An 18,198-nucleotide genomic window follows, 5' to 3' on the forward strand; every position below is an offset into this window, starting at 1 on the left:
AGAAGACAAAGAATTATTTTTTAGAATATCTATTAATAGTAATTTAACTATTGCTCCTGATTTGTTGAGATCTTTGCTCAATGGCCAACAAATCAAAATACCACTGGAAGAACTGAATCATATATTAAGATTTTTACTGAAATCAAAATAGATCAGGAATTTCCAGAGAAATAGGAGGATTTTTCACAGGTCCTTTTTTGGAAGGACAAAAAAAGTAGAAGAAAGAGTTGTGGTCTATCATTTCAGGAAATATTTGTTTATTTCCTGTTGAGGTACTCAAAATAAGCATAAGAAAAAAGTCCCAGTGAAAAGAACAAAACATCTCAAAGTAAACACTAAGTAATTATAAAGATCTAGCTTGGTTCCAAAGAAGAACTAGGAACCAACTTAGACAATCATCCTGGAAAACATTTAAAAATTTTGCTTAAAAAGTGACTAAAAGGTCAATCTCTGATTCAGAGATTTCACTGCAAGTACTTACCCCAAGGAATTAAAAGAAAGATTTCATATAGGACAAAATCTCATTTTTTTGTGGTAACAAAGAAATTGGAATGAAGTAGGAAATGGTATATGTAGACAGAAGAATAACTAAAAAAATAGTGGTACATGAATATAATGAAATGCTCTGTACCATTAAAAATGAATATAAATAATATGAAGTATGGGAACAAGGACCATCTCATATATATATGTGACTATATAATTTATGCATATATAATGCTATATTATATATATATACCCACATGTACATATGTGTTTGGGGTTTTATATGTATATACCTATGTCTATATACTTATATACACATACATATATTATATATGTACATCACAGATGGCATGGATATGATCTGGGATCTAGTTCAACCTTGTTGAAAGTAGGAGAAGGGTCATTCCTATACTAACAGCAGCTAGCTGGTGGGGTAGGAGGGAGCAGACAGGATCTAAGAACTCTGGGTAATCTCTTCTATCTCTAAGAACACTAGAATTTTGAGCTCTCTGCAGCCCTTTCAAATATCTCTAGTTTGGAGAGAGATAAGTTCATATTGGAAAACATTTAGAAAATATCCAGTAAATCATTTATCCAGGCCACAAATGGATATTGCAGACATTCCATTGATTATATTAAATCAAAGAATACAAAATAGCAAGAAATCTCTTGGGCTGGAAGGGTGATCACATATCTCAGTGAAACCAAGGAGATAGGGAATGGTCTAAGGGGGTGGGTGTGAGGGATACAGTCTCAGCAGTCTACATGTAAACTCTTACCAGCCCTGCACACATAAAAAAATGCTCAAAGGTGCGGCTACATTAGATATTTGGGGATGACTAGCAGTCCAGTTTCCTGAACATAGTCTTTAGGGGTGGTAGGGGATCAAAGTTTGTCAGTCAATAAACATTTCATTAAGAGTGACAGAAGGCTTGATGGAAATGAAATAAATAACATTTTATAGAGTACAATCTAAGAATGTTGGACTTTACTTGGTAGACATTAGAGAGACACAGAGTAAAGAAGTAAAAGAAGTATGACAGAGATACATAGAAGGAAGATATATGGTGAATTAGGTCTCATTTTGCTGGTAAAAAGGGAAAAAAATACTTCATGCCTTTTACTAACTTCCTCTAGTGAGACTGAAAGAGAGAAGGGAAATTTATATTAAGAGATGAAATCTCCAAAGTGAATGAGATATGTGGGTTTTAAAAAAAGTTTGTGTTTCCCAGATTCCAACGTTACCAATACTCTCAGAGGTGGCATTCTTCACCATAGAGGTGAAAGATCCAACACACAGGTTCAGGAAACAGAAGACAGTGCTGGTGAAGAATTCAGAGAGTCAGGTCTTTCTTCAAACAGATAAGCCAGGGGCGGCCAGGTAGTGGATAAAGCACCTCCTTGGAATCAGGAGTACCTGGGTTCAAATCTGGTCTCAGACACTTAATAATCACCTAGCTGTGTGGCCTTGGGCAAGCCACTTAACCCCATTTGCCTTGCAAAAACCTAAAACAACAACAACAACAACAACAAAAAACAAACAAACAGACAAGCCAAGACAAAAAGGCATGGAAGTCAAGGACAACTCCAAGAAAGGGACTTTCCCCATTATTTTCTTAGTGAAATTCTTTACCTCTTAGGTTACTGTGTAGTGTAGGGATTTTGAACTTCATAATTTATACATACATATATATATATAGTTGTTTGTTTGTTTTGAGCACAGTATCATATTATCTCTGTGGATGGAAATTTTCACCCCCTGAATGAGTCGGTGAGTCATCTTAACAGTCATGTAAAACTGTAGTGGGACCATAAAGGTGAGGGGCATGCCTCTGGGGAGTCAGAGAATAACAGCAGTGACTTCCAGTCCCATCTCAGGATAAAAGTTCCAATTTGAAGCATTATCAAGGGGGAAGAGTAGAAGGAAATTCTTCTCCTTATTAAGAATCTACTATGTAAATAGCACTCTATGGGAAAGAAAGGAAGTGGTGTGATATAGGGATAATAAGTGTTGAATGTGGAATCAAAAGATCTGAGATTAAGTCCTAGCTTCACCTTTATTAATAGACAAACCTATCATTGTATGATTTGAGACAAGGCATTTCATTTCTCCATGCCACAGTTTCTCCGTCCATACATAAGAGTTGAATGATATGACCACTAAAGTGCCTTCTAACTCTAAATCTATGGTTCTGATAAGTGTTTTTATACTATTTCAAACTTAAAATCAGCTCAGTCTACAGTGACTCATCTTTTTTCTTTTTTGTTCACTGTTATCTGCATAACTTCTTCTCCAAAAGCAGACTGAGCAATTGGGTGGCTAATCAAGTTTCCTTCCTTCAAGGATAACATCGAATATTTAGGATAGGGTGCAAGCTAAATAAATACTCTTGATGGGCTGTTGAACTTTAGATAAAGTCAGAAGTTGTATTATTTCCTATCCATCTCCCTTTTAAGAAGGGTTAAGGAGTTTGTCTGTAATTTTTTTTATTGAATTTTTTTTTATTAAAGATATGAGTTTTACAATTTCCCCCCCAAACTTACTTCCCTCCCTCCAGCCCCCCACAGAAAGTAATCTGTCAGTCTTGACTTTGTTTCCATGTTGTACATTGATCCAAATTGAGTGTGATGGAGCCAAGATGGCGACATGAAGGGATCGAGTCTTAGGAGCTCTCTGATAAAATTCATCAGCTAAGGACTCTAACTAAACTTTCGAGAGACAGAACCCACAAAGGGACCCAGTGAGGCAGTTCTCCTACTCAAGGTAACCTGGAAAACAGCAGAAAGGCTCTGCTCCTCGGAGTCGGAGGGGCGGCCTGCCAGAGGGGTGGCCTGCCAGAGTGAAAGAACTTCAGCCTCCCGGAGGCAGCCCCAGGGTGCTGGGAGCTGCGGCTCACACCAGCGGGGGAGTCTCCTGAGCTGCACCCCAGGAAGCACTGGGCACAAAGCGGGGGACCTCTGCCAGAGCAAGCACCTGGAGCCCAGCCCTCAGGGCACACAGACAGCAGGTGGTATTTCCTCAGTCCAGATCTGGAAACAGAAGCAGGTGGAGCCAGTAAGCAGGAGCCCCCAGGGCATGAACCCATTGAGCTGAGGGAGGGGAGTGAAGAGAGAGAGACTGCAGAGCTCTGTCCTCTGCCCCTGGAACAAGACTCTGGGGCTCTGACCACATTCAGATCCTGATCCCAGTCTAGGCCCCCCCATAGAACAACAGGTCCCCCCCAACTTGGCCCCGTGGCAGAGAGGGGTGCTTATGTTCATTCACACAGGAGGGAGGACAGAACCTCACACACTGAGAACCTTGTGGGAGTGTCCCAAAAGCTCAGGAAGCACCCCCAAAAACGGGCTTAGGCTGGGAAAATGAACAAGCAAAGAAACAAGAGGAAGACTATTGAGAAATATTTTGCAAATGAGCCCAAGAAGGATCAAAATACTCAGTCTGAAGATGAGGAAGCACAAGCTCCTGCATCTATAGACTCCAAGAAAAACAGAAATTGGGCTCAGGCTATGACAGAGCTCAAAAAAAGACTTTGAAAATCAAATGAGGGAGTTGGAAGAAAAACTGGGAAAAGAAAGGAGAGATATGCAGGAAAAAAATGAAAATGAAGTCAGCAGCTTAGTCAAGGAAATCCAAAAAAATGCTGAAGAAAATAGCATGCTAAAAAACAGCTTAGGTCAAATGGATAAAACAGTTCAAAAAGTTATTGAGGAGAAGAATGCTTTAAAAAGCAAAATTGGCCAGATGGAAAAAGAGATAAGAAAACTCTCTGAGTAGAACAAATCCTTCAGACAAAGAATAGAATTCAGGGAGATTGATGAATTTACCAGAAATCAGGAATCAATACTTCAAAACCAAAAAAATGAAAAATTAGAAGAAAATGTGAAATATCTCATTGAAAAAACAACTGATATGGAAAACAGACTTAGGAAAAGATAATTTGAAAATTACTGGAATACCTGAAAGTCATGATCAGGAAAAGAGCCTTGACATCATTTTCAAAGAATTACTACAGGAAAATTGCCCTGATATTCTAGAAGCAGAGGGCAAAATAGAAATGGAGACAATCTACCGATCCCCCAGAGAAAGAGATCCCAAAAAACTAACCTCCAGGAATATTATAGACAAGTTCCAGAACTCCCAAGTCAAAGAGAAAATATTACAAGCAGCCAGAAGGACACAGTTCAAATATCGTGGAGCTGCAGTCAGGATCACACAGGACTTAGAAGCAGCTACATTGGAAGCTCGTAGGGCTTGGAATACAATATACCGGAAGGCAAGAGAGCTTAGAATGCAGCCAAGAATGAACTACCCAGCAAGGCTGAATGTCCTCTTCCAGGGAAAAAGATGGACTTTCAATGAACCAGGGAAATTTCAAATGTTCCTTTTGGAATGACCAGAGCTGAACAGAAGGTTTGATCCTCAGAAACAGGACTCAGGTGAAGCATGGAGATTGGAGGAGAGGGGGGAAATATGAGGGACTTAATGAGGATGAACTGCATGTATAGAAAAATGATACTGATAATATTCATATGAACCATCTCAGTTAATAGAGCAGGTAGAGGGAGCTTTTATAGTTGAAGCACAGGAGAAAGCTGAATTAGAAGATAAAATACAGTGTAAAAATGGAGTCAATAAGAAAAAAAGGGAAATGGAATGGGAGAAAGAAAAAGGAGAGGGGGAATAGTTCAAGATATTTCACATAATAAGATTTTTTTATTACAATGAGCTATTGCAATGATATGGAAGGGGGGGCAAGGGGGAATGAGGGAACCTTTGCTCTCATCAGAGATGGCTAGGAGAGGAAACAGCAAATATACTCAATGGGGTATAGACAACTGGAGTAAGAAGGAGGGGGGAACAGGGGGAAGGGGTGGGGATGTGAATAAAGGAGGAGAGGATGGACTATTGGGGTACAGTGGTCAGATATAACACATTTTCTTTTTTATTTCTTGCAAGGGGCTGGGATTGGATGGCCTGCCCAGGACCATAGGGCCAGGTGGATTCTGGGCCTAAGGGGTGGTATGGAGGCTCAGGGCTTCTTGGCCCCAGGACCAGGGATCTGTCTGCTGCACCACTCAGCAACCCTACAGCAGAGTCAGAGTCAAAGGAGAGAGAAAATAGAGTACATGGTAGAGGAGAAATAAGAAAGGAGGGAGTTGCAATCAGCAATGGCAATGTTGGAAAAATATGGAAGTAACTTTTATGATGGACTTATCATAAAGAATATGATCCACCCACAACAGAGTTGATGGTATTGGAACAAAGACTGAAGCACATTTTTTGTTATTCTTATTTGGGGGAGGGTGCAGGGCAAGTGGGGCTGGGTGACCTGCCTGGGACCACATAGCAGGGTGATATTTGGGTGTCTGGGGCCAGATTTGGACCCAGGTGCTCCTGGCTCAAGGGCCAATGCTCTGTCTGCCACCCCTACTATTATTACTATTTTATTTTATTTTGGGTCTTTTTTTTCCTTCTTTTTGGTTTTTACAGGGCAGTGGGGATCTGGTGGCTTGCATGTTACATGGCTGGGTGATTATTGGGTTTACAAAGCTGGATATGGACTCGGGTGCTCAGGGCTCCACAGCTGGTGCTTCATCCATTGAGCCACCTGGCCATACCTACAATTATTACTATTATTTTTTTAATTTTAATTTTTTTTCTCTCCCCTTTACTTTTTCACCCAAGCAAGTCTGTCTATATTCATGGGGGGAGGGGTATTTTGTTTACTTGTAAACAAGTATATTTTATTAATGAAAAAAACAAAATGAGAATAAAAAAATAAATTAAAATAAAAACAAATTGAGTGTGATGAAAGAGAAATCATATCCTTGAGGAAGAGACAAGAAGTCTAAGAGGTAACAAGAACAGACAATCAGATAGTTTTTTTCCTAAATTAAAGGTAATAGTCTTTGGTCTTTGTTCAAACTCCACAGTTCGTTCTCTAGATACAGATGGTGTTCTCCATTACAGAGCCCAAAATTGTCCATGATTGTTGCTCTGTTAGAATGAGCAAGTCCATCAAAGTTGAACATCACCCCTATGTTGCTGTTAGGGTATACAGTGTTCTGGTTCTGCTCATCTCACTCAGCATCAGTTCATGCAAATCCTTCCAGGCTTCCCTGAAATCCCATCCCTCCTGGTTTCTAATAGAACAGTAATGTTCCATGACATACATATACCACAGTTTGCTAAGCCATTCCCCAATTGAAAGACATTTACTTGATTTCCAATTCTTTGCCACCACAAATAGGGCTGCTAAAAATATTTTTGTACAAGTGATGTCTTTACCCTTTTTCATCATCTCTTCAGGGTATAGACCCAGTAATGGCATTGCTGGGTCAAAGGGTGTGCACATTTTTGTTGCACTTTGGTCATAGTTCCAAATAGCTCTCCAGAAAGGTTGGATGAGTCCACAGCTCCACCAACAGTGTAATAGTGTCCCAGATTACCCACAACCCTTCCAACAATGATCATTATCCTTTCTGGTCTTGTTGGCCAATCTGAGAGGTGTGAAGTGGTACCTCAGAGAAGCTTTAATTTGCATTTCTCTAATAATTAATGATTTAGAGAAATTTTTCATATGGCTATGGATTGCTTTGATCTCCTCATCTGTAATTTTCCTTTGCATATACTTTGACCATTTGTCAATTGGGGAATGGCTTTTTGTTTTAAAAATATGACTCATTTCTCTGTATATTTTAGAAATGAGTCTTTTGTCAGAATCATTAGTTGTAAACAGTTTCCCAATTTACTACATTTCTCTTGATTTTGGTTACAGTGGTTTTATCTGTGCAAAAGCTTTTTAATTTAATGTAAATGAAATCATCTAGTTGATTTTTGGGGATGTTCTCCAACTAAAGTGCTCCTCTTTCCATAGATCTGACAGGTAAACTAGTCCTTGAGCTTCTAATTTGCTTATAGTATTTTTTTTTTATGTCTAAGTCCTATAACCATTTGGATGTTATCTTGGTAAAGGGTGTTAGGTGTTGGTCTAATCTAAGTTTCTTCCATACTAACTTCCAATTATCCCAGCAGTTTTTTATCAAAGAGGGAGTTTTTATCCTAATAGCAGAACTCTTAGGGTTTATCAAACAGCAGATTACTATAATTGTCTCCTGCTTTTACACCTAGTCTATTCCACTGGTCCACTACTCTATTTCTTAGCCAATACCAAACAGTTTTGATGACTGATGCTTTATAATATAATTTTAGATTGGGTAGGGCTAAGCCCCCTTCTTTTGCACTTTTTTTCATTAAGCTCCTGGCAATTCTTGACTTTTTATTTCTCCATATGAATTTACCTGCAATTTATTCTAACTCATTAAAGTAATTTTTTGCAATTTTGATTGGTAGGGCACTAAAGAAGTAGTTTAGTTTTGGTAGGATTGTCATTTTTATTATATTAGCTCTACCTATCCATGAGCAGTTGATATTTGCCCAGTTATTTAAATCTGATTTAATTTGTGTGAGAAGTGTTTTATAATTGGTTTCAAAAAGTTTCTTAGTCTGTCTTGGCAAATAGACTCTCAGGTGTTTTATATTTTCTGAGATTACTTTGAATGGGATATCTCTTTCTAGCTCTTCCTGCTGTAACTTGCTAGAAATATATAGAAAAGTTGAGGATTTATGAGGGTTTATTTTATAACCTGCAACTTTGCTAAAATTGTGAATTGGATTATTTCTTGGGATTCTCTAGGTAGACCATCATGTCATCTGCAAAGACTGAGAGTTTTGTCTCTTCCTTCCCCATTCTAATTCCTTCAATTTCTTTTTCTTCTCTAATTGCTGAAGCTAACATTTCTAATACAATACTGAATGGTAGTGGTGATAATGGGCACTCTTGTTTTACCCCAGATCTTACTGGGAATGCCTCTAGCCTCTCCCCATTTGGATATTATGCTTGTTGATGATTTCATATAGATACTGCTAATCATTCTAAGCAACAGTCCTACACTCTCTAGTGTTTTTAGTAGGAATGGATGCTGTATCTTGTCAAAAGCTTTTTTCAGCATCTATTGATATGATCATATAATTTCTGATTGAAGCAACCCTGCATTCCTGGGATAAATCCTACTTGATCATAATGTATTATCCTAGGGATAAATTGTAATCTTTTTGCTAAGATTTTATTTAGGATTTTTGCATCTATATTCATCAGGGAGATAGGTCTATAAGTTTCTTTCTCTGTATTAACTCTTCCTGGTTTAGGTAACAACGCCATATTGGTTTCATAGAAAAAGTTAGGCAGATTTCCATCTTTCCCTATTTTTGAAAAGAGTTTATGTAGAATTGGAACCACTCATTCCTTAAATGTTTGGTAGAATTCACTTGTGAATCCATCAGGCCCTGGCCAAGATGGCAGAGAGAAGACAGGCACAGTTCTAAAGTCTCCTGATCTTTCCCTATCTATCTTATGAAACAAACCTCTTAACAGAAATCTGACCCACAAAACCCAGAAAGAAAAGCCAGGAGAAAGAACATCTACCTTAGGATTTGTCTCCCTCAGCAGCATTGGAGGAATTAGGGCGGGTGAGTCTGGGGGGCAGAGGGTGGATCAGCCAGGGATCAGCCAGATTAGCAGCTGAATTGGAGCTGGGAGTCTGAGGGCCCAAGGGCCAGACCTGCTGGATCAGCTATGGGGCTAGATGACCAGGGCTTGAATCAACTACAGAGCAGAGGCGTGCTGACCCTCTGGAGCTTGCCAACAGGGATAGGGGGAGAGTTCCAGTGCAGGATAGCTGTGGACACACCATCCCTGGGCTCCTCTGGTCTGAGGAACTCTGAGTCCAGGCCTCCATTGCAACTGAGGCCTCTTCCCAGAACATGCAATTGCAGACTAATTCTTCCTCAGGCACAGGTGTGTGAGCAGAAGAACCAGCCTAGCTAACAATAGGGAGAAGGATAACCTCACCCCAGGGTGAAGCCCACCATTGATTGAAGGCTAAAGGATTCATTAGCTCCAACTCCTCCCTTCAAGCTAAGGGAGAAGGCCTCAATAGAGGTCACAGACACTCTAGAGAACACAACCAGCACCTCCTACTTGCCAGCCATAGAAATTGCCCTCAGTGAGTAAAGCCTCTATTGATCCCAAGCCCCTGTGAACCAGCCCCTCCCCAACTCAAGGTCTTAGCAAAATGAAGAAGGGTCAGTGGAAAGGGGGATCCATAGAAAAATTCTTGGAAGGGAAAGACCCTAACTCAGAGAGACCTAGGACTTCTGAGGAGAATAAGACCTGGTCTTCAGCACAGAAAGACTTCCTTGAAGAAATAAGGAAGGAGTTTAAAATTCAACTGGAAAATTTAGGAGAGACAATATCTTGTAACAAGAAAAGAAATCCTTAAAAAATACATTTGGGGGCGGTTAGGTGGCATAGTGAATAGAGCACCGGCCTTGGAGTCAGGAGTACCTGTGTTCAAATCCAACCACAGACACTTAATAATTACCTAGCCATGTGGCCTTGGGCAATCCACTTAACCCCATTGCCTTGAAAATCTAAAAAAAAATATATTTGGACAAATACAAAATGAAAATATATCTCTCAGATCATCAATTGGACAAATAAAAAATGAGAATAATTCTCTCAGATCCTCAATTGGGCAAATGAAAAAGAAAATAATTCTCTTAAAACCTCAATTGGTCAAATGGAAAGCTCTTTCAAAAGTAGAATTCACTAATTGGAAAAGGAGTTGCAAAAGGTTAATGAAGAAAATTCCTCCCCCAAATAAAGAATGGAGTCTACAGAAACTAATGACTCCATGAGACAGCAAGAGTCAGTTAAACAAAATCAAAAAATAGAAAAAATAGCAGAAAATGTAAAATACCTCATCAACAAAACCACTGACCTTGAGAATAGATCGAGGAGGGGCAACCTGAAAATTATAGGACTTCCTGAAAACATTGAAGAGAAAAAAAGCCTGGACTTAATATTATAGGATCTAGTGATGGAAAACCGCCCTGATATCATGGAATCGGAGGGCAAAGTAGTTATTGAAAGAGTACATCGATCCCCACCAGAAAAAGATCCTAAAATGAAAACACCAAGGAATGTTGTGGCCAAACTCCAGAACTATCAGATAGAAGAGAAAATCCTGCAAGCAGCCAGAAAGAAACAATTTAAATATCAAGGAGCCACAGTAAGGATCACGCAGGACCTGGCTGCATCAACTTTAAGGGATGAAAGGGCCTGGAGCAAGATATTTCGAAGAGCACAGGAGCTTGGAATGCAGCCAAGAATCTACTTTCCTGCAAAGCTGAGCCTTCTCTTCCAGGGAAAAAGATGGACATTCAACGAAATGGAAGAATTCCAAAAATTTCTGATGAAAAGACCAGAGCTAAACAGAAAATTTGGACATCAAACAGGAGGTTCAAGAGACACATGAAAAGGTTAAAAAAAAGGGGGGGGTGGTAAAAGGAAAAATAATGCAATCCAGAAAGTTGAAACTGGCTATATCCCAGCATGGTGGGGGGAGACTCTCATAAATCCTGAGAAATGTAACTCTAACAGAGAGAATATACCTAGCCAGAAATGATGGACATTCATGACCTATCCATGAGACTGCTATCCAATGGGATTTAACTGACTTTAACCCCACTTGGGAGAAAGACTCTAATAACTCTCAAGAATTTTAACTCTATTAGACAGAATATATTTAACTAGAAGTGACAGAAACACAAAATTTTCTATGACTCAGATAGAATGATCTAAAAAGACCACTACCTCCTTAAAAAGGGGGACAAGAAAGAGACAGGAGGAGGGAAGGGATTGAATGGGGTAAATCTCATTACACTAAGAGGTACAAAAAACCTATGGTAATAGAGGGAAAGAAGGGAGCAGATGAGAAACACTTGAATCTTCTTCTCATCAGACTTGGCTTAAAGTCAACTTACACATACCTAGTTAACTTAACAAACATCTAACCTTTCAAGGATTAAAAGGGGAAAAGGGGAGGGGGGACAGAGAAAGGGAGGGGGAGTGGGAAAAAAGGGGAACTTACAAAAGGAAGGGAAGGGAAAAGGGAAAAAGGGAAAGGGGAAGGGGTGATAAAGGAGGGCAAACACACTGAAGGGGGTGGTATTGAGAAACAAAATCCTGGGGAATACAGATAAAGGGGGGTAAGAGGGAAAATACAAACAGAGGGAAGAAAGCATGGAGAGCAATAAAGAATTAGTAATCATAACCTTGAATGTGAATGGGATGAACTCTCCCTTAAAATGTAAGCAAATAGCAGAGTGGGTTAAAAACCAGAATCCTACAATATGCTGCTTACAAGAAACTCGTTTGAAGCAGAGAGATACATATAGAGTAAAGGTAAAAGGTTGGAGCAAAATAAATTTTGCTTCAGCTGAAGTTAAAAAAAGCAGGGGTAGCAATCCTCTCAAAGCAGCAGCAAAAATAGATAGCATTAAAAGAGATTGTTTTGTGATTTTTAAATGAAGTTCAGATTCGTTCCTGTAAATGACACTCTCGCTGACACCAGTGAAAACAAAAGTATTTTAATTACACAAGGAATAGATTGATTACAATAACATCCAATACAGCAGATAATACATAAAAGACAAAGGATTGTTAATATTATAATCAAAGTAGAAGAGAAAGATAAAGAAAACATCACCAATTCGGAGGAGTACCAACTCATTTTCTCAGGGTGGGTGTGGTGTCCCTGTGTTACCGGCCTATGAGTTCCAAATGGGAAAGAATTCCAGGCAGGAAGTCTCCTCCATTGATGAGATCCCAAAGAGGAGAAGGGGCTTAGAAGTTTTATACCTTTCAGGGCAAAGAAGGCTCAGAGCCATCTGAGTTGAATAGGATCCAGTTCCTTGAGCATAGATTGAATCAATATGTTATGTTTTAAGGAAATGCCATTATGGGGCTGTAAGGGTTGTTTTAATTAAACATCAGCACTGGGAGAATAGCCAGTTCTCCCAATCCTGTTTTGTTTTTCCCAGGAATGGCTAGTTCCTGGAATGTCAGAAATACAGCCAAATCACATAAGGCATACTCCAAATGGTGAATTCATATACCGGTCATTGCCTAGTTCATATACCCATCATTGCCTCAATCACAGCCTTCATACATATAGAAGAGGCCTTACACTAATAATTTGGTAATTATTAATTAGGAATTAGTAATGATCAGAGATAAGGAAGGAAACTTTATCCTCCTAAAAGATACCATAGACAATAAAGCTATTTCAATACTGAATATATATACACCCAGTGGGACAGCATCCACATTCTTAGAGGAGAAGCTGAAAGAACTACAGGAAGACATAGACAGCAAAACTCTACTAGTGGGAGACCTCAACCTCCTGCTATCAGATCTAGATAAATCAAATCATAAAATAAACAAGAAAGAAGTTAAGGAGGTAAATAAATTGTTAGAAAAACTAGATATGGTAGACTTATGGAGGAAATTGAATGGGGATAGAAAGGAATATACCTTTTTCTTTGCAGTACATGGGACTTATACAAAAACCGACCATGTACCAGGACATAAAAACCTAAAGATCAATTGCAGAAAGGCAGAAATAGTGACTACATCTTTCTCAGATCACAATGCAATAAAGGTCATATGCAATATTGGGCCAAGGAGATATAGAACCAATTGGAAACTGAATAATCTTGTTTTAAAGAATGAGTGGACCAAAAAACAAATTATAGAAAGAATTAACCATTTTATCCTAGAAAATGATTATAATGAAACAATATACCAAAACCTATGGGATTAACTCATAGCAGCTCTCAGGGGATATAGTATAGCTTTAAATGCTTACATGAATAAATTGGAGAAAGAGGAAATCAATGAACTAAACATATAACTAAAAAAATTAGAGAAAGAACAAATTAAAAATCCCCAATTAAATACAAAATTAGAAATTATAAAAATTAAAGGAGAAATTAATAAAATCGAAAGCAAAAAAACTATTGAATTAATAAATAAAGCCAAAAGTTGGTATTATGAAAAAACTAATAAAACTTATAACCCCCTGGAACCCCAGGTCAATTTGATTAAGAAAAAGAAAGAAGAAAACCAAATTGCTAGTATCATAAATGAAAAAGGTGAACTCACCACCAATGAGGAGGAAATTAATATAATAATTTGAAATTATTTTGCCCAACTATGCCAATAAACTTGATAATCTAAGTTCATGGATGAATATAAGTTCATGGAAAAATATAAATTGCTCAAGTTAAATGATGAGGAGATTAAATACCTAAACAACCCTATCTCAGAAAAAGAAATTCAACAAGCCATCATTGAACTCCCCAAGAAAAAATCTTTGCAATCATTTTTTTTGCAAGGTTTTGAGTTTTACATTTTCTTATAGCTAATATTTTATAGCATCTACTATATCCCAGGTACCATGCTAAAAGTTTGACAAAAATTATCTCAATTGATCTACAAAGCAAGCCTGGGAATATAGGTCCTATTCTTATCATCCCCATTTTCCAGATTAAAAAAACTAAAGCAAATAGGGTTAAGTGGCTTGCCCAAGGTCACAAAGCTAGTCAGTGTCTAAGGACATATTTGAATTCAAGTCTTCCTGACTCAGGTCCAGTATGCTGGTACTATCTGGTTGCCCCATAAGCATCTGTATGTGTACATATTTACACATAATAATAGATCTGAGACACTTCTATCTAGAATTTTATTGCAGATATGATCATATAATGCTATTTATAGATTTGTCTGCAATTTTCGATTTATATGTTTTTCTATTTTTTCTTTCAATTTCCACTGGTGTACATTGAGGTAAGTAAAAGGAAGCATTTCAGACTTGGGGCATTGGTAAATACAGGTATCTTCCTATGATATCTCAGAGATATGAGCTAGCTTGAGAAAGCTTTATCCTATCTCAGATCTTCAATAGGTTGTAGCTGAATGCTTCCTTTCTCATTGTAAATGAAAGCAAAGCTAAAGAGCCTTCAAACTACTCTGGATCATCAAGGATTCTATTCTTTCTCCTATGGTTTTATTTCTTTTGTTACCATTATAATCTTTTCTTCTTATAGGGTCCACAAAGGAATCGTCTCCATACAATAGCAGAATCTCCAGTAAGAAGGGGGTCTCAAGCAGCTCTCCTTTGACCTCTCATCAGAACCCCTCCCTGGCTCCTACAAGGTGGTGGTACAGAAGGAAGTAGGGAGAAATAAAGAACACTCCTTTAAGGTGGATGAATTTGGTACGGACCTTGGATTGGTAGGGAGAGGGCTGTGAACTTGTTCCTAGGATTTTAGATCATTTAGATTCTCTGCATTTTCCATAGGCTGGGGTCAACTGAGAGGCAAATTCACCATATTTCAGCCAGGATCATCACTGATTTTGTGTGAAAATGGTGATATTCCATAGCAAACATTTATTCAAGATCTGTATATTAAGCACTTATTACATATAGCACACTGAGCTAGGAAAGATTCAGAGATAATTAATTCATGGTGCCTATTTTGAAGGGGCTTACAAACCCCAACCTTGGATTTCTGTACTCTTCCTCATCTACTTCTCCAGCTTGCCTTCTGAAAGCCACTGGAGGAAATTGCACATCTGTGCTGATTGGATCTATGACAAATTTATGTTATCCAACAGTAAAGGGTCTTAATTTCAGCCTTCCAATTTTTTATGTTTCCTTACTCTACTCATATTTCCTTCAACCGTTGTTCTCAGCTTTCTCTTCTTTCCTCAAACTCTCTTTGCTTCCTTCTCTTAAGGGACCTCACATCTCCATGAAAAAATTGGAGCCATCAGGTCCAAGCTTCTCCATCTCAGTTTCACATTTAAAACCATCTCAACAGCACTATGCAATCTCTCTTCTTTTGCTCTAGTCCTGGTGGAAGAGATAATATTTCTTAATAAAGACTCTTCCATTTGAAATTCATTTTATGCTCTATAAACATACAAATTCTCTCCCTTTTAATAGAGTTATTTCATTTCTTGCTTGAGTTGTTAGGACATTTCATTAGTTAGATCTCTGAAGGCCAAAGTTGACATTTGTGAAGAAATTGGATACATTGGGACATCTAGTTGCCTTTTTGAAGACTATTAAGATGTTATCTCAGGTAGAAAGGTTCAAACAAAATCTATGGATCTCAATACTAGATTGACTTGTTTTCCATATTTTCCCAACAGTGCTGCCCAAATTTGAGGTTCAGGTCAAGGTGCCAGATAAAATCACAATCCTGGACACAGAACTTACAGTGTCGGTCTGTGGGCGGTGAGTAGGTCCTATTTTCTTCTCTAGTTTGAACTTCAGTAAAAGGAACCTCTTTCTAACAGAATAGAAAATTTTGCATGGTTTCTCTTAACACATCAAGAGAAGTTGCTAATGGGTTCAAACCATTCCCTCTCCTGTAAGACTTTTTCCTGCCCATTTCCCCATCTTTTGGGGGGTTTTTTTAGGTTTTTGCAAGGCAAATGGGGTTAAGTGGCTTGCCCAAGGCCACACAGCTAGGTAATTATTAAGAGTCTGAGACCGGATTTGAACGCAGGTACTCCTGACTCCAAGGCCAGTGCTTTATCTACTACGCCACCTAGCCAACCCCCATCTTTTTTTTTATTAGAAGTGAATACCCCTGCTTCAAAGTTGAAGGGTGATCATGACAGTGGTGGCCACAAATGTTCTACTAGTAGCAGAGGTCATAGAGAAAATAAAGAAATTAGGGGGCTGCTAGGTGGTGCAGTGGATAGAGCACCAGCCCTGGAGTCAGGAGTACCTGAGTTCAAATCCGGCCTCAGACACTTAAAAATTACCTAGTTGTGTGGCCTTGGGGAAGCCACTTAACCCTATTGCCTTGCAAAAACCTAAAAAAATAAAAATAAAAAAATAAAGAAATTATGTCTTTTGAAGTACTAAGGTCACAACAAGACTCCTTATCCAGTTCAGTTTCAATAATGACCAATAATTCTCTGACCAGTTTGTGACAACTTGCTACAGACAAGATGGTCTTTGAAGACAGAAGCAGAGAAAAAATCAGAGGAAGGAATTATTATCATCCTCTAATTAGGTATTAGAGAGAATAACCCTCCAAATAGAATAAATATATCACTAGAGACAAACCAAAATAAAAATAGAGAAGAATCTAAACAAAGCAGAGATAGAAGGACAATAGAAAGACTGAGTTTCAGAAGATCCATTAAGATGGATTTCTGTAGTTTAAAAAAGGTGTTGTTCATTATGCATTTAACTCAAGACTGAGACAAATAAATTCATATTACTAATTAAAATATTTTAAATCATATTCAGCAGTTGCCTATAAATAATTCATTAGCTATATCCTCTTCCATTGCCTTTGTTCTTTTACCTCTATGTATGTGCATATGTTATTATAGAGATCAGAAATTTATTCAGATTAGTTTGCTTTATTGAACCAAAATTCCATTTAGTATGAGCTGAAAAGAAAAAAAAGATTTCCAGAAAACCTGAGTAAACTTGCTTTGGCTATCTAGGGATAAGATATATAGATAAAACAGAAAATAGGATCAGGAAACCTCTTTCTACCACTAATAGATTTGTTTTCTATATTTTATTTCTGGTAACAGATACACTTATGGAGAACCTGTTATAGGTCTAGCGAGTGTGAGTGTGTGCAGGAGGTACTCACAAAATTCTGAGTGTTCTGGCCAATAGTCAGAGAGTCTCTGTGAAGAATTCAGTGAGCAGGTAAGTAGAAGATACTTTTTTTTATTAGAAAACTAAGAGATAATGACTTAATTCGCTAAATCTTAAGTAGCCTTAAGCTAATAGTGTAATAGATTTAAAGCTGGAAGGGATTCCAACTTTAAGCTTTCATTTTATGAATGAAGAAATGGAAGTTGAAAGAAATTATTTGATTTGATCAGGATCTCAGCTTAGTAAGTACCTGAAGCTGGATTTGAACTCAACCCTTCCTAACTTCAAATTTAACATTCTAACCTCTGTACAACCTAGCTTCCCTCCAAGACATTGTGTTAAGTGCTTAGAATACAAAGACAAAAGTGAAAGTTCATGCCTTTAGGTCTATTGAGTGGATCTAGGTCTTTAATAAAAGTTAATTGATTGATTGATTGGACACAATATGTGAGCAAATAAGAAAATAAAAGGTAGATTGTGGAAGAAAAGAGCATTAATAATATGCTGTCTGTGTGTGTGTGTGTGTGTGTGTATGCACGTGTCAGATGGTGCAATGCATAGACCAGATCTTGGAATCAGGAAGAGAAGAATTTGAATCTGGTCTCAGACTTGATATTTACTAAGTATATGACCTTGGGCAAGTCACTTAACCCTGATTACCTCTAATCCATTCATATTAGACCACTGGATCCAGATGGTCCAGAGGAAAAAGTGAGGCTGATAACTTAGCACAGCATCCCCTCATTCAGATCCAATGCATGTGCTTGTCATGGCATCATCTCCCCTAATGTCATGGTTTTCTTTGAAGACAAAAGACAAAAATATCATATCATGTAAAAACTGTAAATTTTTAATCTTCAGAGAGAGAGAGAGAGAGAGAGAGAGAGAGAGAGAGAAAACATCATAGAGAATATAACAGCTGGAGTGAACCTTGAAGAAATATAAAGATTCTGAGAGGCAGTGAGGAGACAGCAATCATGAGAAATAACTTGTGAAGCTATGGTGGCAAGAGACAGACTATGTAATCTAGGAATCAGTTTGTAGCCTAGTGCTTGTAAAAGCTTTGTTTCTTTGTTTTTGACTTTTTCAAGGCAATGGGGTTAAGTG

At 38.1% G+C, this 18,198-nt stretch overlaps 2 protein-coding genes across 4 annotated transcripts in view; one reads left to right on the top strand and one right to left on the bottom strand.

Annotated features, from left to right (window-relative positions):
* Window positions 1–18,198, bottom strand: part of FOXJ2 (forkhead box J2) — a 287,675-nt gene that overhangs the window by 215,470 nt on the left and 54,007 nt on the right. The gene's annotated exons all lie outside the window — the stretch shown is intronic.
* A2M (alpha-2-macroglobulin) overlaps window positions 1–18,198 on the top strand; it is a 260,412-nt gene that overhangs the window by 5,292 nt on the left and 236,922 nt on the right. The window contains 5 exon segments of the mRNA XM_074195313.1: window positions 1,719–1,870; window positions 2,255–2,257; window positions 14,501–14,670; window positions 15,612–15,696; window positions 17,022–17,142. Coding sequence (XP_074051414.1) covers window positions 1,719–1,870; window positions 2,255–2,257; window positions 14,501–14,670; window positions 15,612–15,696; window positions 17,022–17,142 — 531 coding nt within the window.

This window comes from Macrotis lagotis, chromosome 7 (genome assembly GCF_037893015.1).
Source record: "Macrotis lagotis isolate mMagLag1 chromosome 7, bilby.v1.9.chrom.fasta, whole genome shotgun sequence".
NCBI lineage: Eukaryota > Metazoa > Chordata > Mammalia > Peramelemorphia > Peramelidae > Macrotis > Macrotis lagotis.